The following is a 22953-nucleotide window of genomic DNA, read 5'->3' as shown; positions in this document are numbered from 1 at the left end:
ATATTTCTGCATTTGAAGAGGGAGGTAGAGGAACCTCAGTATGAGCCCAAGATTTGCTATTAGGATGCTATTAGGAACCAATTGCTGTTGGTTCTCTTGCTGTGTCTTGAACAATGTTTATGAAAACAAGGGCAAGCCCAGATGGGACAGACATAAGGTTATGTCCCTGAAGTCAAACAGGATGTATCATCATCTTCATCAGCTGCAGATTTGTATTTCTTTGAATGTGAGCCAGGTTTTGCCTTTCTGATCTAAGGGAAATCTTTCTGCCTGTGGAAACAATTTTGAATCATCATATTAATTGCAGATGAAAAAGACAGTCACTTGCTGAGAGCTAGGGTGAACGATTTTTTGTCTACTTTCTGTGTTTTCTGTAGAACTAAACCAGGGTATGAGAGTCCTTAGGCCAAGAAGCAATATCATGCTGGTTGCATACTCTGTTTCTTGCAGTGTTTTTTCTTCATTGATCTCTGTCAGCTGCTAGACATGAGGCAAATGGGAAAGGCACGTGCCATTTGTGCTGGAGAGGCCTGGTTCATGGAGAGTGAGGTTGCTGGAAACACAGCCCACGTGATGCATGAGCTCTTCTGTCCTGCAGACAGCGTCTGCATTTATTGCTCTGTTATCTCTGTCCTGGAGCATTTCAGCCTTTCCAAGACAGTAATTCAGGGATCATCTGTCATCACTGCAGCAATCATTTCCTCATTCTGATGGTTTTGCTGATGTGCATTAGCCATCCTGTTCACTGAGATGCTTGTGGCTGTCTTGCTTTGACCAAATGCATCAGCTTTTAAAGCAGGCTGTAAGAATATGTGGTTAACAGCTATTCAGCATAAAAGACAAGGATAAAAAGCCAGCAGGAGTGATAATACTGAGAACACAGATGCATGAATCATAAACAGCCTGTATCAATGGCAGTAACAAAAGCCAGAATTCTTAAAGCACTGATGATGGGCCACGTAAGGAGTCTCTCAGGCTTATCCTTGACTAGACTCAATGAGGGCTTTGTAACTGATGAGAGGGAAAGTAAGATGGCTGCAAGTATTACAGGAAAATGCGGAGGTGTTACTGAGTATTTGGGAGGGATGCTGAGGTTGTGTAGAACTTACTGTAGGATGATCAGGGAAAGGGTAAAAGGCAGGAAGGGTTGAGATCAAGGTGGGTTTGGGAGAAATAAGCATGTGGAAGTGGGGAGGGGAGATAAGTGTCTGATTCCATGTGAGCAGGCTGAGCGTTGGCTCCTTGCTTCTCTGTGGCTATGTTGCTCAGTAAGGCGGTGAAGTTTTGTGTCTGTGTGCCTGCAGAGGAGGTACTGTTCTGTTGCCTTTGTTATCGGTGACTGGTCATGTCTGTACTTTGTGTGTTTACATGTACGGGTCTGTATGTGTGTGCCCACTTTGGAAGTATACCCTCTGCTACTTAGACCTTGCCTCTGGCTGAATTTGGAAGTGGGAAAGCAGCAGCTTGGCACGTAGCAGATCAGAAGGAATGCTATGAATTTAATAATCCACAGTACTGGCTATTCCTGGCATGAATAAAGGAGGATTATGTTTATATTGCTTGGCTGTGCAGACAGGGCACCATTCTGCTGGGTTACTGGAGGTTTCTCATCTCTGCATTGTGTTCTGGTCCAGCTTTGATGATAGATTCTTTTTGTGTTCTTTAAGATGGATCACATTTGATGTGAAGAGGATGGGTTTTTAAAGCTGATGATTTTTGTTACATGGAGAACAAGGAGTCAGGTGGACTTCAAATGGAACAGAAGGTGAAGAGAAGGGTAATGAATACTTTCTGGAGCCCTGACTATTGTCATCCTCTTTTATCCGGGAGTTGTATGGGTGTGAAGAGTTGGACTGCTGATACAAGTGTCATCAGACCACAGGAGATATGGTTAGATTTTGGTCTGGGAGATATAATTATGTACTGTCATGAAATATTCTGGTTACAGTCAGTTCATCAAAATGTTTGGTATAAATTGGAGCTAGCACCATGAATTTATACTGAATGAACAAAAAGTTCTTCTGGCTTTAAGGACTGGAATGGTGTGTTTTTGAGCCTTATAACCTCATTCCCTTTTAAGAGACTGACTCCTACTTTTGGTCTTCAATGCTGTAGTGGGTCTGGATGAGATGGAGTTCATTTTCCTCATAGCAGCACATGTTGTGTTTTAGATTTGTGACTAAAATAGTGTTGATAACATACCAGTGCATTGACTTTTTCTTACTTTGCCCCCACAGTGAGAAGGCTGAGGGCTGGCTGGGAAGGGTCACAGTAGGGACAGCTGAGCCAGACTGGCCACAGGGATAGTCTGTGCCTTATAACGTCATTCTCAGCATTAAAAACTGAGGGGAAATGGGTTTGGGGTAGGTCACCATTGGTGGGAGGCAGTCTGCATCAGTCTGCTTATGGAAGGTGATGAGTTAGTGCTTTTAGATTACTTTCTTCTCCCGGTTCTTCACTTATTAAACTGTTTTTATCTTGACCCAAAAGTATTCTCACCTGTGCTCTTCCTTCTTGGGGGCTTAGCTGCTGGCTAGGCTCAACCCAACACCAATGACCCCCACCTGTAACGGACAAAAACAAACAGGCATTTCTGTGGTGTTCTCCCTCTCACCCCAATCCTTATGCTATGCAGGGATCATATACGTTTACAGAACTCCACACTTGTTTTTTCAGATCTTGCCTTAAAATTCCTCTGTTGAATGCTTTTAAGTGTGTTAAGAAGTTTAGCATACTGGAACTGTGCAGTTTTCCTATGTACAAAACATTGGCAGGCAGGTTCAGCTCTATTGCCACAATACCAACATCCACCTCTGATGTCACGAGCCAACATCATACAATAGGAGACATTACTTTTGGGATAGCCCTTCTACTTTCTAAATAGCAGCTAAAATGTTAGCATGAAACTGAATTATCAATGGAAAGGAACTAATTATCTCGTTTCCTCTATTGTCTAATAAATCAAAATTCTCCTATTAGATTCAATCTCAGACATAAAATACTAATTTTCTAATTTTTAATTTTATATTAAAGGACTTGTTTGAATTGTCCTTGGCTTTAAGAAAAAAAAAAAAAGCTGGCCACTCTTTTATTTAAAATGTTATAATTTCCAGCAGACTTAACTGTTCCATTCGCCATCTGTAAGCTGACAAAAATTCCTCCAACCTTGTGGATCCATGCTTGAGAGTAGTTTGCTTAGGGACTTGCGAGAAGTTTTTTTGTTTCAGCAATTGTGTGAGTACAGTAAAGTGTAACATGACTGGTAAGGCTTATACTCATTCTCTCTGCATTCAGTTCTTGTGCTGTCTGTTATGTTTTCCTTTTAGAGGTGACTAAGCTTGCAGTTTCTAAAGGCAGCAGAGCTGATTTGGTGGCCCGCTGCTGCTGAAAGTCTTTGCTCCAAGCTGTGTTCTGTCCTTTTGCTGCTGCTGGGTCTGCTGTTAGTGCCACAATTCACTGCAGCTCTGTAACTCAGCAGAAAATTGCCACCTTTGTGTATCTGGGTTAGTTTTCTTCTGAACTGGTGAACTGTTTTGGTGGATGGCTTCTGTGAGTGCCATAGCTGGCGTATGTTGTGGGAGGGAGCTGGGCTGCCTTCTTTTGGTGGAGCTGACCTTTTACATCAGCTGACTCCATCCTGTGAACCACAGCTTCATTTAGCTGACTGCATTGACAGGAGCTCCATGAGTCATGAGCTTCTGCCTGGAATGACTGCAACCACAATGCAGAGTTTCCAAGATAATTTGGAATCCGGAGAAAATTGGATACCCCAAATGGCTGTGTCAAAGATTAGAGCCTGTAGGAAGGGGCAGCTGCCACAGCTGGCTATTCAGGGAGCATTGTGATCCTGGATAATAGTGAGATTGACTGAGATTTAAAGAAAATTAATAGGAAGTGTTTGCTCTAAGGGGGTTACAAACTGTGTGTTTGGCTTTGGTTTCAAACTAGTGACTGATTCTGTCATTTAAAAAACAAAGAAAAAAGGGGAAAAAGATGCTATTTTCTTTCAGTTTTTGTCATTGTTGTTTGTATTGTAGAATACATAGCAAATGCTATTATTACTCTTCATTTTTCTAGCCCTTCCACAGCTCTGGATGTGTGAATATAACCATTATGGTCTTTGTTTATTTTGCAGTTGCTGCGGGAGCTCAAGCATCCAAATGTCATTTCTCTGCAAAAGGTCTTTCTTTCTCATGCTGACAGGAAAGTGTGGCTTCTCTTTGACTATGCTGAACATGACCTCTGGGTAAGGTGAATTACTTATAGATAACAGTCAGTTTTATGTGCAGAAAAGGGGAAAGGTCAGGGAAGAGGCATTGATTTAAAAACAGTATAGCCTCTTACTCTCAGTGTGTGTTGGAAACTTTTTCAGTACCAAAGGAAAAGCAATGGAAAATGTTGGGCAACCACACGATACAGCTAGCTTGTGAGCTCTTTAAGACAAAAACCTGCATTCAGCCCTCAGTAGCTAAAAATCTAGTTAAATGCAGATTTAATCCTTTGCTACAGCTAAAATGATGTGTGTGGGAAAGTGTAATTGGTGGTGTAAAAGGTGGATTGCCTTGGAAAAATAACATACATTGAGCAAATAGGGTAGAGTTTCACCTACCCTGTGTGTCATCTATGATTAAAAGATGTCAAAGTAACAGCAGTGCACAGAATGGGGACATCATCCGTATGTTACAGTAAAAGAGCTTTTTACTCAATGTTGTTCTGAAATCTCACATATGTGCTGGGCACAGCTAGTGCAGCAGTTTGTTATAATGAGACTGGGGAGAGGACACTGTGTTAGAGGAGGAACTGCCCTGGGGGGTTGAGTAGTCAGGTATCCAGGGGGCATTTGGAACTTGAGGAACGCAGTGAAAAGAGAGGACCTTCCTCATTACAATAGGAAGAACATGTGGCAGCAGTTCAAAGCCAAGTTTTGGGTGGGTGAGGGTGGGATTAGGTTCTGATTATCACATGAGTATGATAATCACATGAGCCATCACAGACAGTGTTTGTTCTAGATATTACCCCTCTCTCAAAAGGACAGAAACAAGATAATGGTTACCAAGACTGACACACATGCTATATGGCATAAAGCCATTAATGTTAGTGGCATCTGGGATTTGAGTGTTAGGACAACGTAGGTTTTTGGACTCTCTTGTGTTCATAGAATCATAGAATCACCAAGGTTGGAAAAGACCTAAAAGATCATCCAGTCCAACCATTCACCTATTCCCAATAGCTCCTACTAAACCATGTCCCTCAACGCAACATCCAGTCTTTCCTTGAACACCCCCAGGCTCGGTGATTCCACCACCTCCCTGGGCAAATGATTCTATGATTCTATGTTAGTGGCATCTGGGATTTGAGTGTTAGGACAACATAGGTTTTTGGACTCTCTTGTGTTGCTAGATGTCATTGCCTGTGTATGCAGACAATTGCTGAAGGTTTTTCTGTGTGTGGCCTGGTGACTGATGTTAAGATAGACAAACTTGTAGCTTTGTTCAGTCAGCAACAGCTCTTTTGTATGATGTTTTTGAGAGTATGGACTAAGCTCAGATTAATTTCTTGATTAAATTAAAAGTTAGAAACTCCTCATATAGTTTCAAAGAACCTGGCTTTAAATCTTGAATGTTAGTGTCACGACCGTAAGAGAAAACGTAAAGTAAAATGATCCAGGAGTAAAGTAATTTAATTCTGTGCTGTGATATATAGAGATATCAGCCTCAAATAAAAATATTCTCCAGAAACTTCAGACCTACGGAAGATCAGTGCGAGGCAGTTTGCACTGATGATTTCATTTCTGAGAGATGGTGTTAGCCTTATTTCATATAGTACTCATTTTCTAGTTCGTAAGGGTTTTTAATTTGGAGAATGAATTATGAAAGCTTGCAAAAAACTGTCATCTATGTAAGGAATTGGCTGGCAATGTTTTTCTGTAATGCTGAAGTTTAAAAGAAAAAAATTTACTTTTTTAAATTTTGATTTCTTTCCTCTTTACAGCATATAATCAAGTTTCACAGGGCTTCTAAAGCAAACAAGAAACCAGTTCAGTTACCTCGGGGAATGGTGAAGTCACTGTTATATCAGATCCTAGATGGTATTCACTACCTGCATGCTAACTGGGTGTTGCACAGGGATTTGGTAAGTTCATCTGCAGTGGGTTTAGTGCTGGGATGACTAAGGGCAAGGATTTTTTATTTTTGTTTTTTTGGGGAAACAATCTTCTGTGCTAAGGGCAAGTGGCCCTTAATGAAAAATAAAATAAAATGAATATTTTTATACAGCAGTCAGCCAGCCCTGTGTGCAAATTTTCAAAGCCTGCTATGTTGTAATAAGCTTATGGAAGTGAAGCGTATCAGACGGCTGGTTTACTTTTTTCTAAATGAACTGGTTTTGACTGTTAATTTAAATAACAGGCATGTTAAACTACAGAATGTGCCTCTGGTAGTATGACTGCAGGCCTGAGAAATAGTTGATAGTGCGTGCGGGTAGGTGTGAGAGAAGATGGTTGACTACAAGAGCTGCTGAAATGAAGATTAAACAAAAAATCTACCTTCCTAACACTGTCAGTTTCACTTAAGTTAATGGCATTCAAGAGTTAGCTTTTTAGAGCATTTATATCACAAATATAGCCATACTAACTGCTGAAGACTTAATGTTTATCCCAACTGCAATGTAAGGAAAGCATTTGAACTTGAACTAGTATTTCTTAACCAACAGATTCCATTAAATGTTTTAAATGAGTAAATCCTGCCAATTCTTAAATATTTGCTTCTAAAATATGCCCATAGTTTTGTTTTGGCATATGACAGTGTTCTATAATTTTGAAGTCTGGTTTGTTTTCCTGACCCAGTTGTCCATACCTCTTACATATTATAGCGTTCTTCAATATAATATGATACGTGAGACTTCTAATTACTGAAATTTCATTAATACATGAGAGCATAATGAGTTTCACCTGTCATTCCCATGAGTAGATATTACCAGCACTATTCTATGCTTGGTGCCTTCCATATTGCTCCTCAGGAACTGCTAGAATCAATTTTTGTCTTTGAAATAGCTTTAATAGTGTTCCTTGAAATCTGGTCAATGACTAGTTATTTGTCTTCTGTTTCTGTGTCTAATGAATGCTTCTGTAGTGTGCTAGTCTCTTTAAACTGATGGTAAAACATCTATATTTGAAAAAATAATAATGTTCTCAGAACTGAAGAACAAGGAAGCTTGTTTTCTTACAACAGTGTTGCATGAATATTGTTTCTAATTTGATCCTGGTTTTAGAAACTGAACAAAAGGTTCAGCACTGAGGGGAAAAAAATAATCTTGTGTTGGTTTAGTCATCACTCCATGAAATACTGGAGCAAAAAGTAATATAAGAATATATAGTATGTTACTGCACAGACATCTGGTTTTAAACCAGAAGGTAATGTCTTGCCCTTACTACATGCCTGCAACAGTACTCTTCAATTTTTGTGGCATATGGAAAACAAATGACCTGTCATCAAGAATCTGAATTTTCTGGTGTTTTACTTTATAAGGCTTCAGAAAATTTATGAACTTAAGTAGAAAAGTATTAATGTAATTGAGTGGAAAAAATAATGCATGTTGTTAACTGGATGGCTCAGGAGATTGGCAATTTATTACAGAGCCTTTCACATCTAGGTCTGTAGCTCAAATACACTTGTTGGCAACAGCCAAAACAAGTACCATCTCATTTTCTGACCTGTGTGAAATGAGTTGGTGGTCTCAGTCCAGCAAAAAACCACCATCACAACCGAGTATCTTCTGGTAGCTAAGGAGAAGGCGAAAGCTTGAGGCAGAGTCTGAGAGGTCATTTAACTGGAATCTTGTCAAGCCATGTGGATGAGGAAGCATACAAAAGCTGTGCAGGGGCTGCATGCAGTGTCCTTCTTAGGGAGACCGTTGGGTTCTTTACAAAATGTTCAGTTTGAGGTATGTGACTAATAGAAAATCTGTGGAATATGGATGGCGTGTATTCCATGCAGCAGCAAAAAACAGAATTGTACGTCAAATATTTTCTTCATATGTTCAGTTTTTGGAAATGTCTTGAATAAGGGAAGGGGTTCTTGCTAATATTCTGTCTTAGCAAGATAGGGGCATATTGGTGCCTGGTTAATGCTTGTAAGTTGAGACTTTAATAGCATGCACGTTCCGATGTAAAGCAAAATCATCTCAGTTGATGCTTATTCTGAGATGTTTCTGTTCCAGGATATCTGTAATATCAGCCTTCAGAAATGTTAGTCACCAGTTTCACCTCCTGACAGGGTGACTGGATAGACTGTCTTTTAAGTGGTATATTTATATCTGAACATATATGCATACTGACACAGAGTTGACCAAGTAACACGCTTATGTTCATTTCACACGTTAGCTCTGAGTGATGTTGTTTGGCTGTGGTAAGGAGCTGGAGAATATAATACTTCAGCAGAAAAATCTGTTCTTTGGTACATCTATCTTACAGGGTAAGGATTTTTTTGAAGATTAAGGTTAGTTTTTTGAGAAACTGGTCTCTGAAGTGCAATTTTGTAGTGTTTTTTAAGATGCATTATTGAAGTTAGCATTAGGTAGGTCAAGTTTTGAAGGTTTTTTGAGATCTGATTTTTGTAACCAGAAAGAAATCATAGCATAGAGCAATGTTCTTGCTAGCATCCACAGAACAGACAGTGAAATTCAATGATTATTGAAACCACATGAGCTTAGATTGTGAAATGTCTTCATAGCAGAGGAACTAGAGAGGCTTAATTTGTATAAGATTTGTATAAAGTGAGTGTATGAAATAGTAACTGCAGGAAGACATTTAATCTGCTCTTTTTAGTCCTTGTTTGTTTTTTACAAAGTGAATGAATGCAGACCTCAGCAATAACTTAACTGTCTTCAGTTTCTTTTTTACTACTTATCTGAAAGCCAGTTCACCATTTCTATTAGCAAGCAAGATGCTGATTATCTTTGAGTAGTGCTGTGCCGAAGTAGTTAGCTTTTTCATGTCTTTGAAACGTACTGTGAAATTTCTCAGCAAGTGTCATTCCTTTCAAAATTTCATATTTGACTTGAATATTCTTTAGCTTTTTTTAATTTTATGATTGAAGCAATTGAAAACAGATTGTTTATTCATTCTCTGTAGCAGGAAGGAAATAAGAACACTTCACGTAATTACCACAAAGTGGATCAATTATAGTTTTAATATTTTGAATTTAGTTATCAAGCATGCTTGAAACACACAGCGTTTTGCTGACTACTCTTCCTTGTCTTTGTTCTACTTCATTTTATCCAACTATCAAACTTCTTCCTGTACTTTAGGAGCTTATTTACGCTAAAAATAAGCATAAGTAGAAAACTGGCCATAAATCTGTTTTCATCAATCTGCATTCTCAGCAACATAAGGAAAGAAAGGATGGTCTCTGCAGCGTGCTTGGAAGGTTTCAAGTACTGGGCTCAAAATAGAGGCCCCTTTGCATGTTACAGCAACTTTTATGGTAATGTTGGAAAATGCATTATTATGTAACGTTATTGCATGGTAGGCCTGACCAAAGGTTGGGTCCAGTCTTGGCTAAGAGATGCACACTTCTCCATTGGTTTTGTGTAGTGACAGTAAGATTAAGCTGTGATTTAACTTGGTTTTCACCAAAAATATTTGATGTACTCACCTCGTACTGCAATGCTGAAAGCAAAAAAAGAGGATCTTATGGCTCTTCCTTAAAGTTCTGCAGCTGAGGTGCTGTTACAAGGCATTTTTTGTTGGCAAACCTTTCGACTATGTTGTCTGGCCAGTTACTTTGTGCACGGTGTGAGTGGATGTATTGCCACTTGGCAAGCCAGGTATGGATGTCGGTAGCACAGTGTTGCTTTTCTGCTTCCCATTGCTGTCTTCCAGTCTCTTGCCAAAGCACTGATAATCTCTGTCAGGCTTTGTCAATAACATTAACGTCCTGAATAGTCTGGAATTGCATTATGATCTACATGACCATATGCATACTAGAGATAGCACATGATACTGCAACATTTTTAATGTATTCCTAGCTTGCAGCTCAGCTGCTGTTTTGGGGTGAGCACTTCTTGGTAATGAGCTTTCAGGTGGGTAAAATACAGTGCTGGTTGGAAGCTTGTTTCCTCAGATTGAGCTCTTCCCAAGAATGCCTATTGCCAGCTTTGGGATCAGCAAGAATACTGAAGATATGCTTTCAGTAAGTGAGGAGAAGCCTCTGCCAGGGTGTTTTTTTTGTAGGCCAACATCTTAGTCACTTTCCAGGCTCTAGTTGTGAATCACTTAAATAAGTGCCTTAGGCAAAGTGAAATACATGGAACTTTTATTATGCCAATTTACCATTTTCCACATTAGAGCTCTTGAATCAAAGGATGTTAACCTCGATCAGTATTCAAGCACTACTTCAGAAATGCAGGAATGCCCTTCAGTGCTCACAAAACTAAGACCATTTGCACAAAGAGCTGATAGAAGCTATATTTGTTATTAGAAAGTAGTTAATGGCTTTTAAAAGCAGTGTGGTCTTTCAGTCTCTTTACACCTATAACCAGGTATTAGGCATTGCTTACTAAATGGCATTTTACTGACTTACTGGTGATTTTTGAAAGGAGTTAAAAAAATCAACTTAAGTTGTTATCTGTTGCATTTTTCAAAGTTTTTGATTCCAAGGTATGCACAAGCATTTTGTGCACGTGAAAGAATGTTTCTGGCAGAATATTTTTCTCTTGCTTAGGTTATAACAACTTGGGTTTTCCTATGAATTGTAATTTTGAATATCCTATAGTTCAAATACTGTTATCTAGTGTTTCTTAATCCAGATCTTTACAGTGGCTGCAACTACTTCCTTGCTTGCCTTTTTGAGTGTTTGTTTTCCCCCTTTTTTAGTATTAGACTCAAAGTTCAAAACAGTAACTAAATAGAGTGGAAATGATCAGATTAGACTGCAAAAGCAAATATCCCATGCTCATATCAGTGACTTTTCAAAAAAAGAAGAAATAAACATGTTGAAGATCTTTACCATTTTTAAGACCAGCTCTGCTAACTAGAATCCATTTTACTTTGTGTGCTTCTTGGGCCTTGTTGTTGACAACGGTCTCCAAGGTAAAACAAACAAAAAATACTTCATTCAATAGTCTGTCAGTGTACAGATATGTACAAATGAAGATTTGAAGCTAGAAATACAGTGTGTTGCTACCATGCTACCAGCCTTGCGGCCAGAAAAGTTGAAAGCATTCTTATCAGATCTTTGAACTCACCATAGGAAAGCCTATAGACATACCTTAAATCACTGGCTTTGTAAAATCAAGTTGTTTTAAGGCCACTCTTTAAAAGGTCATAGCAATCAGGGGAGGGAAGGCAATGTCACCCCGACCTAAAGAAGGACAAAAAGGTGGATCTGGGAAACTACATGCCAGCTGCTCTCACCTTGATGACGGATCACATCTTCTTGGAAGCCATTTTAAAACATAATGAAAGACATGGTGGGAATTGAGAGTAGTTAGCGTGGATTTATGAAGGTAAAATCACACTTAACCAACCTGAAAACCTTTTGGGACAAAATGGCTAGCCTGGTGAATGAGGAAAGAGCTCTGGATGTTGTTTGTCTTGACTTTAGGAATGTTTTCAACACTTCATCTTGTAGCATCTTCATGGACAAACTTAGTGAAGTACAGACTAGGTAAGTGGACAGGGAAGTGAATCAAAAACTGGCTGAGCTGATGGTCTTAGAGAGTCATGATCTGCATCACGAAGTCAAGCTGTATGCCAGTCAGTAGCAGGGAATCCCCAGGGGTGATGCTGGGTCAATGCTGCTTAACATCTTCATTAATGATCTGGATAATGGGACAGAGTGTACCATTAACCATTTTGCAGAAGATTCCCAGAGGTGCCTTCCAACCCCCGATTGTGCTGTACGTTCACAGATATGTTTACAGAAATTCACTTATTGCTTTCTCAAAATCTGAAATCCGGCTCACAACAGATCAGTTAAAGAGAATGGGGTGGGGAAGGAGTATTAGGATAGATGTAAGAAAATGAAAGATTAAATAGCTTATACAGAATGTGTCAGAACCTCTACATTGAAAGAGAAAATTTCTGCTATTTCTCCTGACTGCGGCAGGGGAAGAGAGGAAATTCATAGTTTTTGATTATTTTTTTTTTCCCTAGAGGAAAAAGATGCTGTATCCCAAGTAATGTTTTTTGGAAACTGTATGGCCATAAAATAAAAGATGTCTTAGTACTGGATTGTCAAATTGCATGAGAAAGTAGGAATTAGTAAGTGGGTGAAGGTCCACTTTTTATTTTAATCTTTAGGGTTTTTTTTTTTAGCCAGGAATTAATTGTCTTTTCCTTTAGGGCGCTAATTAAATATTCTGAACATCAGGATGACTCATTAGTAAATTACTTTTCCAGCTGCTTGCTGGGGAAAAACAAAAACTTATCTTTATGTGGCTTTTTAACCTTTATATATTTGAGCCAACTTTGGCTATGAAGAACTTCCATAACCACAGTAGCTCTAGGAAAAGATATTTGAGTTCTGAAGGAATAAAAAATGAACTACTTCTATGTTGATGGAAGTGTAACTGGATTTCATATTTTTAGAGCTTTCTTGGATTAGCGCTCTCATATTCTTGGCTGGAATATGATTCCTATTGTGCTAAAGCTGGTTAATGCTGAAATAAAACTTGAAAAGATAAATGAAAACACTGTATTCAAGTGCCTCTCCGTTTGTATGTGGGTTTCCAATACATCCTTTATTAGTGTTGTTTGTTTGTTTGTTTTTTTACAGATAGACTAGGTCTTTTAAAATTCATAGATCAATTCATAGGATTTGAAGGTTCCTAATTTTTAACCTCAGATCTTATAACCATGGGCAAGGTCAGTGAATTTTGGGGTAAGAACCATGGAAAGGGTAGAGTGAAACTACAAAATAGATTATAATGTGTGAGATCAACAGGTATACATGCAAATAAATCTTTATCCATGCAACCAATGCTCATGAAAAATAGAAAACATTTTTCTAAACATTTTTGGTCTTTTATCTCACAGTGGTGTTAAATTCTTACAAAGTCAAGTGCTGAATAGGTGGACTTGTAGTAGTGGTTTTTCTGATTGCAATTAAGAAGCCTGTCTGTAGAGTTCATTCACGAGTGCAGGGAAGGTCAGAAATCTCACAACTTTGAAAACACTTTCCAAGTTCACCTCTTTTAGACAACTGCTTTTGTTCCAGATTATATTGACTTGTTGATAAAGTCCAACCTTATCTGAGTATAGTAAAGATGACTAAATTTATTAAGCCTTTCATTATCTTATAGAGTCCAACTCTGATAGTTTGTCTTATGTATCAGTATTGACTTGTGGTTGGTGGGTTTTTTTTTGTTTGTTTGTTTTTTTTTTTTTTTTTACTGAAACCTAAATTTAGGTCATCAATACCTTTCCTGGTTTTTAGTTCAATATTTTTCTTCTATAAATAATTCTAAAAATAATTGGAGATAACAGTGAAGTCCAACATCACTGTAGTGAAGTTGTAATTTTCAGGTGACAGCACTTTGGCTTTATGTGAGAATATCTTGCTTTGAAACTGCAGTAAACACAGTCTTTGCCCAAAGCTGCAGATCAAGGTGGAACAAAATTATTAGAAGTTTGCCGATTAAGCAAGGCAATAATGTGAGCCAAACTAGGCAGACTTACTTTTAAGCTGTTACTACCTTGAGTAAATGCATTTAAAGATTCTCAGTTTTCCATAGTTAGTGAAAAGTTTCACATCGGCAACATATAAGATATAATAAAAAAAAAAAAGAGTGGAGAACATAAGGCTGCTTATTAACCACCAGATGGCTCAGGGATGAATGATTATGTGGAGGCATGAAGTTACACTGCACTCATCTAACAGTGTGGATAATATTTGCAAACCTGCTGTCATTTACAATTCGTTGATATTTCTTCAGTGAGATTTTTCACTTATCTGCTGTGGAACTGTCAAACATGAAGCAGTGCACACAACACACTTTTTCCTGATGTTGCAGTGTCATTGTGAATCACATTCTTTTTAAACTTTGACCTCAGACCAGCTAGGTAGTGAAGAATCTTAGTACCTGCAGAGGAATTGCAGGTCTGAGGATGCTGCTTTTTGTTTTCTCTCCTCCTTCTGCTGAAGCCCCTCAGCGTGGGATGGAATGTTTCAGGGCCGATGTTTAAAACTTTACATCCTCACCTTGCTGTGAAGTCAGGGAAGGCCTTTTCAGTGTCCCAAAGAATTAAATAATGTTGTTGTATTAGTTTTAGAGAAGTTTGTCCTTGTTCAGTGGAACACGTTCAGTAACAGTACCACAGATGTCCTTGTCTGCTTATTGTTTACTGACTTCTAAAATGAAAACATGGTGGTACTTTAGAGCTTTTTAGAAGAAATGACAGCATTATTACTTTAGTTTCTAGAGAGATGGCTGGAACAACATAAGTGGGAACAAAGCTTAAATGAGTGTTTGGTTTTTGCTAGTTCCCTCACGTAACCTTTGTATTTATCAAATTTCAAATAAATGTGATGAAAAGATAAAGTATCAAAGCCATGACGTTTTTTAGAAACTTCACAAAAAGAAGTAATCCAATAAAGGAGAACGTGTACCAAGGCCATTTCAGTTGGGCTTGCCTTCATTCCTTTGACAGTGATTCACTGGGCATTTATACCACACGCCTCCCCTGGCTCACTTTACTTGGTCCTCAAAGCAGATAGGGGATGGGAGGGGTGCTAGAGGATTCTGGAGGTGGACAAGGGAAACAAGATGGTGCTGGAATGCAATGAGAAATGCAGGAGAATCTAGGACTTGGATGCTGAGAACGTAGCATTGCCTTCAGGAAAACACCTCCACTTGTTAAAGTGCTTTAGACTGAAATATGTCATGATGCAATGGAGAAAATGTGAACAGATTAATATATTAGATATGTGAAAGATTTTTAATTTTATTTTCAGTGAAGGCTTTTAAGATTCCATGTCTTTGTTCTTTCCTGGAGTTATTGAAAGCTCACAAGCATCCTTTACCTTTTCCCTTACAGATTAAGGACTGCAGTATCTTGATTGATGCCTCAGACATTAAATTTGCCAGAGTTAATACCAGCTCCTGTAAATTGTGAATGCTCAAAAGGGCTCCAGCCTACTTAAAATAATGCATAATGTATCTGTTTTGTTGGATCTCTGACAGGATGGGATAGCCTTTAGAAGCCTGATTTAATTGTGAGAGAAGGGTAAATAAGAAGCAAAGTACAATGGAATACGTTGACAATTCTTTGTAGCAAAAGTAAACAGGTAGTGCAAAAAGTGTTTGGAAGGTGTTTTCTGAGTATTACCACATTTAAATTGAAGATGTTAAGGATTTTTGTGATGAATGTTTGGATAAGAATATATAGAATGGAGAAACCTTTTAAGAATACAGAAGAGTGTATGGGGGAATTTTTTTGACCCCCCACTGATTACAAAAGCAGTACATTTTATGTTCCGTGTAATTGTATATTGTTTTTTCGTTATTTTGACCATGAATTTTGACCATGAGAGAACTGGGCCATCAAAAAGCTTTATGCAAGTATTTTCCTTGGGAAGATGTATGAGCTCCTCGTGAAAGTTACCATCACTGTTTAGCTGTCCAGAAGGCTTGAGGTTTCTATTAATGGCTCTCTGCTAAGCAGCTTGCACAATTAAGTGTTTAAAAATACAGTGTTCCAAACTTCTTTAATCGGCTGCTCAAAACTGTTTGACAGATGAAGGATCCCATCTCTTTGTACAGGCAGAGCTTGGTATTTTCAGTCAGTCATAAACTCAGTAGTAGTTAATGCAGCAGTCTCACAGTCTGTTCTTACCGCTTTCACAAATGCTTCGGAAGAGAAAAAATAAGTTGTTTGTGAAAGGAACATGCATTATAAACCATGCTTGCTTTATTCTGCCATGCAATATAAAACATGGAAGTGAGGGGATGAAGCAACAGAAAGATGCATCTGTTTGAATGGAAAGAAAGATGGTCAGATGACTGTAATGTTCTTTTCTCGCTTGTATTTCATTTCCTGAATATTTATTTCTCAGCTGTCATTTTGGATGTTTTCTGTATTTCATAGCTATTTTTAACTGAAGTGTTCGAAGCTGTTCTGCTTCCTGCTAGTTTCAATAACTGAAGATTTCTGATTTATTCTAATCCTTGATCTATAGCTGAAGATTTCAATAACTGCAGTGAAGATGCTTTCCAAACAGATGTAGTTACTATATTATTCTGTCTTATACTTCGGCATCTTTCGGAAAGCAGGAAGACCATGTGCAGAACTAGCATTTTTTATGTTTTGTTTATTATGTATTTTTAAAAATACTTCTGCTACTTTTTTTTTTTTTACTTCCGAAGGATTGAAGTATATTCATAATGGAAGAATCATCTTAAGTGTCATTTAGGTAATATATTGAAGGATATCATTCATGTATGTATAATCATACCATTTGTGTGTGTGTATTTGTGTGTGAAGACTTCACTAAAGTAACTTGAGTGGTTTTGTCCTTTCAAGGGCAGAAGTCCTGCCTGAGTTAGGTTGAATTCTTGGGATGCAAATACATGAACTGATGGGCACGCTATACCAGATTTTTCTTGTCTATAGTAAATGTGTTCTATTGTTACTAGCCTGGTTTTTCATATGATGGCTTTGCAAACTGTCCAGATATCTGATTGTGATGCAAGGCACAGACCCTGCTTCCAGTGTGTTCACAGGAAGCGGCCATCCAGACCCACAGAGATGATAATCGCTTGTAGCAAAATACACAGGAAGTGCATTTGTGCCAGTCTGTCTGTTTTAGTTCAAGTTTCTTATTGCATGTTTGGGTGATACAATAACTATGGTTTATGTGCTAGTAACTTTTCTTGCAGAAATCGCTTTTCTTGCCTATGATATCTACCTTTTTGTCCTTGGAGACTTTGTACAGAAAGCTGCACCTTCTAGCTTAGTCTGATGTACACTTTTACTGGATGGGACAGTTGGCTTGAAAAGCGTAATTACATCTTCCAGTACAATGCATTTCTAATCAAAGTGATAGAAAAGCCTGCATGTTATGCACAGATCTTAATAAATTACATTGCCCCATGTTTTCAGTAACTGAATAATAGTAACTGAAATAAACTCTTGAAGCTTGTTGAAAAGAAAAAAAAAAAAAGCCAGCTTTCATCAGGATGAAGCAGAGATGTAATATGCTGATAGTACCTAGCAGAAGGATTCCCTGGCAAAGACATGGCATCCATGTAACTTCTGTCCTGTACAAATACCTTTTGTACCTTGAAAATTTAACAGTTCCTGGTTTAAATACTAATTTTTAAATGTTTGAATATTTTCTTATCTCCAAAACAAAAAGAGAAAACCCACAACGCCCAAGAAACCAAAAATCGAAACGTAACCCTCTGAGCTGTCTTTTTTTATAAGAAAATTAATTTGTTAACAGAATTCATATACTTTCAATTGAAAATACTTCAATGATTAGATTCAGTACACATTCAATTCTGTAGAGTATTGTTTTCCATTAAAAGTTACATTGTTTATGGTGGTCTTTTGATTATTTATGTTAAAGACCAACTCAGTTAATGTATCACTAAAAATATTTCAGCTGTGAATGCCCATCTTTTAATACAAGGAAAAGATTAACTTCAGAAAATTGCTGATGCTATCAGCTGTATACAATAATACTGATATTTTCACTGTGCTGCAGTGCTGTTTAGCATTGTAGTGTTGAGTTTTGTTCCCAATGGAAGTGTAACTGAATTATTTTCTGTGACCATCAAATGCTCGAAAATGAGGTAGAATTGCTAAGAATGCAGCACCAGCACATGTCTCATTGAGGTGAATATTTTTAGTGTATGTTACAATTATTTGAAGACCAACAAGGTTGCTCAGCAAACCAATGTAGCTTAAGAACTGTGAAGCTTTGCAGCTCACAGACCGTGAAATTGGGTGTGAATTTTACCAGGCCAGACGAAGGCTCCTTTTTTTTTGTGCCTGTGTGTGTTCAGCTTTTCTTCTCACAGGACCTCACTGTGAAGTGAGAAATAACATCAGGATTTTAGATTTCTGCTTCAGTCACAAAAACTGTTCTCCTCAGAAGGTAACAATTTGATACTGGAAAGCCTTTGCAATTGTGGAGTTGTACATTTGAATCTCTTCCTATATGGCTTAATAATGAAGAGTGAAATACTAAAAAGTTATTAATTCTGAATCTTAATAGAATCATTGCTGAAATTGATTGCTAAGGCAAAATAACTTAGGGATAAAACCACTGTGCTTAGTATTGTTCTCAAAGCTGCTGTTTCAAATGAAAACAAGTGTTAACTAATTCAGCTGTCTTGGCTCATCACACATAGAAATACATGGCATGGTAGTTCTGAAAACTGTCTGTGAGACCATCAGATGCACAATTAGAGGTCTGGAAAAGTCAGTGCTGTAAGTCACCCCTCTACTGTTTTAGCAGCCAAACTATGGGATTAGGCCAAATGAGAATCAGGATAATGCTTAAACCTTATTAGAAGGTGCATTAAAACGGAAGTAACAAAGAAGGTCAGGCTGCTCTTTCTTTCTGTGTCAGACTACTGCAAAACTTTAATAAGTGGCAAGCAAAAAAAGGTCACATCTGCATTATAATACCATAGATAAATCAAAGGAATTCTGGTTATTCATTGATATGTGTATAGCCTTTAAAACGAACTGGTTCATATGCAGTCTGGTAGTGAAAAATATATAGAGTAGTAATTCCTACAGTCTGGTTCAGCGTTAAAAGTAGTAGCAAAACAATTGCTACACTTTCCAAAAACTCTGTTTCTTTCCCTCTTCACTGCTTTGAATGAAACTTACTGAAAGTAGATTCTGACAGTGCTTTTACTGGAGCACAAAAAATGCCCCATGGTTTCCAATCACTTAGCATGAGGACAAGTAATCATTTCCTGCTCTTATTTGTAACTCGCTGCAAGCAACACAAATGTCTTTTTTGATCTATGATTACTTGTCATTGAGAAGGATTGGTACAATTTTCATGTCGTTTGCATTTTTATCTTCAAAATAGAAAATGGAATATGTTTTAAAGCCTGGAATTCCTCTCTGAATGAACCTAAACATTTTTACTGTATGTTTAGAAGCAGTGTGGGAGTGTAATGTTTTGTTCAAATGGAGGAATGTTTTTAAAAAGTAGTTGTTCTGCAGAAAAGATGTGAAGGAAATGCATGGCTCATAACCTCAACGTGAATCAATCACCTGGCAAAACCATGTACCCTGCTGGGATTGTATGTAAGGGAAGACTATATGCCAGGCATGTAAAATAATCACTTGTATTTAGCATTAGTGAAGCCTCAACAGAAGCAGCGTGCAATTTGGGGTGCTCCAGTTCAAATGAATAGGTGGCCCTGGGGCAGAACTACAGGGAGAGGAATCAGTAAAAAATATCCTATTAGGAAACACTGAGCAGAAGAACTTCTTTCAATCTAGATAAAGGGACTGAAAAGAGTTGTAGGTATTCAAAGATGTCTGCTGAAGTTTAAGAAAAGAAGCAATGGGTATAACATCGTTGCTTGCCTGAAAAGTTTAGGAAAGATATTGCAGTAATAAAAGTGAAGGAAGGTGGTCTGCCTGGAAGGATTGTGCAGCCTTCTGTCCCAGACTTGGGGGTCAGAGTAAGGAGGCAGTGGTATATTTCACGTGTTAGATGAGGCAGATGGAAGAGGAAGACTGCCTGAAGATCTTTAATTCTATCAGTGTATTCTCTGTTATAGCTTCTCTATTTGATATTAGCTTGCTTCTTAGGAATCGTGTGCAGTTTACAAATACTGATTAAAGCAAGAGTATATAAAATATTTCAATGAGCATATTTATTCTCTCTTTAAAGATATAGTGATTAATTGCACTACACAGGTCTTGTCTAGGAGTCCTTCAAAGTGAGATTTTGGGTAAGATTCAGTGCTGTGCCATGGTCACAAATCTGTTTGTCCACGAGAATGAATTAGTCCATTACTGATGAGACTAAGGGGGTTGGGTGGGGGGGGATTAGTTTTCATCTTATAAAGGTATCTGAATGTTGTTTTATTAGTCTTTGCCAAGTACTCAGCAGTTCATTACTGCATGGCTTTTCACGTTTGGTTTAGGATCTCAGCAGTTTTCTCATTTATGTTTGGCTGGCATAATAAGCAAATTGTTTTATTTGAAGGCAAAAATAAATGTGTCTCAGCTGCAACAAAAATAAGTGACTTTCAAAAGTTACTTATTAGTAATTATAAAAAAAGATTACTGTTTTAAAATAGTTTGCTTTCAGAACTCAATGTAAAAAATAGCTGTAAGATTTTTTTTTCTTCGCTTGCATAGCCCAAGGGATTTGAATAAGCACTTTAAACCTTCATTTTCTCTGAATAATGAAAATTAAACGAAAACTAAATTAAACTGATGTTTGTCTGGATTTCTCTCTTCTGTTTCTAATGATTACTTATTTTTCTTTGCAATTAGAGTTGTCTAATATGTACTCAGTTTCTCCCAATCTGTCTCTTTTGGTGGTGCTTTTTTTCTCCAGATGGTGGACTTGGGTTGGAACTAGAGGGTCTTTAAGGTCCCTTTAAGCCTAATCCATTTTATGACTGGAGACAGATCTATATAAGAGTTCCTGACCCATGTTTTGAATTTTGTTAGTAGACTCGATTGTTGGTTTTTTGGTGTTTTTTTTGTGTTTTTTTTTTTTGAGAGTCCCCAGTATGTATGTTTTAGGAGTGCCCACGCTGTCCTTGTACTGCTTTGTGGTAGAACTTCTTCCATCGAATTTTGATATTGGGAAATTCCAGGTTGTAATCCTTGTTTTAAATATGATGTTGTCTCTCTTTACAGTGATAAGTATTGTCTGCAATAAGAATCTTTTTCAAACAGTGCTTTTGCAGAGACGGGCCTTTGACTTTAGAAAGAGGTGAACTGCTGTGAATGATTATTCAAGATTGATGGCTGAGATTTTTTGGTAATTTGTGGCTTCCAAAGACTCCTACATGGAATTCTAAATTGTCTGTGGTTTTAAAATTTTTCTGTGAATCCTGAGAGGAAAAATACAAACCCTGAGCATGAATCAAGTTACTTGTTGCTGTTGTTACCTGTTTTGCTAACCAGTTCTGTCTCATCTTTGTGTTTTCTCCTGTGCACCTACCCTGATCTAAGGGTAGAAACATTTCGGGCAGGCGTTACCCTGTGCTGTGCTGATTAATCATCTGTTGTATTGGAGCCCAGGTGTGAGAATGGCTTCTTACCCCCATCACAGTCCATGTAGTAATTTTTGTTTGTTTTTTTTTTTTAAGGTAAAAGAATAAGGAGGATGTTATAAGCATTTTTGTAAAGAGTGTTACCAACATGTAAAATATGATGTTTCAGAATAGCATACGATTTACCTGAAAAACTTTGGTGCTTTTGTAATCTTTCTGCTAAAAATATATTAATCAGGCAAATAGCTCATTAACATCCTAGATACACTGAAGCAGCTTTCATAAAATAACTGCATATTTTCTCCTTGAATCAGTGTGTAGCAAGAGAGTGTGGCAGAATTGTCTTTCTTGAATAGTAGTTTGAATTGCTTTAAACTTCAGCATTACCTCTGAATTTGAAGACTTACGTGGCTTGCTTATTTCTGAGACTTCTCTTGAAACAACTGAATTTGATGCTTTGTGGGCCATGTGCACACATCCTGCTTTTTTTTTTTTGTGCTGAAGCACTGCTCGCATGGAATGTATACCTGTATGTAAAGAAAGAATAAATAAAGTAAAAAAAAAAAAAGAAAAAGAAAAAAAAGATGGGGTTGGTGGTGTGGGACACAAATTCTTCTGCACATCACTGAGCTAGTACAGCTCAGGTGTGCTCTGCTGAGCTGTAATTGCTATCAGAAAGTCTTTGGTCAGCCGAGCTGTAACACCAGCTTTCGTCTTTACCCTGTGCTCCATTTATGTATTCTGTACGTGGGTTGTGCAGCTTCAGAAACCCCCATTGGAGCTTTTCATTGGCCGAAGTAATGAAGTTTCTCAAGGATTTTTTTTTTTTCCAGTTATTACCTTTCACCTAGTTTTGTGCAATATGAATTATTACTAGATTGGTATTTAACTGTGGTCTTCTAACTCTTTGAATGTGCTTTATGCCAAAATCTAATAGGTTCAGTCATAGTGAATGTTTGGTAGATCACACTTTGCTCTCTACAAGAGGTACTAGGATTCATTCTCTTAAATTTTAAGTAGCTTAAATTTTCTTGCTGGACTACTTTCTTTCTTCAGGTCCAAGTAAAGTGGGAAAAAGAAGCTAGATGGTAACTTGACCTTATTGCAGTTCTTCTAATGGACAACTGATTAGGACCCCATTTTGTCCAAGAATCACTGTATGAGTAGATATCACTCAATTTAAGATAAAATTTAAAAAACAAACAAAAAAAATCACACTGGTATAAATTTTAAAATTTCATTGTAAATTTCATTGCTTCTTCAAAATAAGCAGTGAAGCTTGATTTATATGCAGCATGTTAGCATGTGAGGAATCTTCTGATGGAGATACAGAGACTGGGTTTTAAGAACTTAACTTTGAGAACAGAAACTAGAGGATGGGAGAATGGATTAAGGAGCAAGTGGTTGTCTTACTGATCAGCTGAGCTCCAGCTCAGTTCTGTGACTCACCTCTAGTAAAAGAAAGAAGAGGAAGAATCGGTATTTTTCTATCAAAATAATGGAGAGAAAGATAGCACAATGGGAACACTTTCTGGTTTCATGCTGTCTGAATTGGTATATACTTGTAAATAGGAATAATCCAGATGATTTTTGTCTCCCATATAAAACTGTATGGCAATGTACTTTTTTCATGGAAAACGTGTCTGCAGAGGTGCCTGATGACTCCTGCACCAGTGCCAAGGGATGCTGAGCAGCCAGGGTCTGCCTCCTGCCCAGCGCACCGGGTTGAATACCAGGGGTTCC

The 22953-nt window shown here is 37.8% G+C and overlaps 1 protein-coding gene across 5 annotated transcripts in view; it reads left to right on the top strand.

Annotated features, from left to right (window-relative positions):
• Positions 1–22953, top strand: part of CDK8 (cyclin dependent kinase 8) — a 65311-nt gene that overhangs the window by 21144 nt on the left and 21214 nt on the right. For 4 of the 5 annotated variants that reach the window (XM_048933690.1, XM_048933691.1, XM_048933689.1 and 1 more), the window contains exons 3-4: positions 4136–4246; positions 5992–6132. In XM_048933690.1, coding sequence (XP_048789647.1) covers positions 4136–4246; positions 5992–6132 — 252 coding nt within the window. Of the gene's footprint in view, positions 1–4135; positions 4247–5991; positions 6133–22953 lie in introns of those variants that run through there. The other variant, XM_048933692.1, reaches the window with a different exon arrangement.

Source organism: Lagopus muta, chromosome 1 (assembly GCF_023343835.1).
Source record: "Lagopus muta isolate bLagMut1 chromosome 1, bLagMut1 primary, whole genome shotgun sequence".
Classification (NCBI taxonomy): domain Eukaryota; kingdom Metazoa; phylum Chordata; class Aves; order Galliformes; family Phasianidae; genus Lagopus; species Lagopus muta.
Note: the sequence above shows the minus strand (reverse complement) of the source record. Positions and strands in the feature narration are given on the sequence as shown.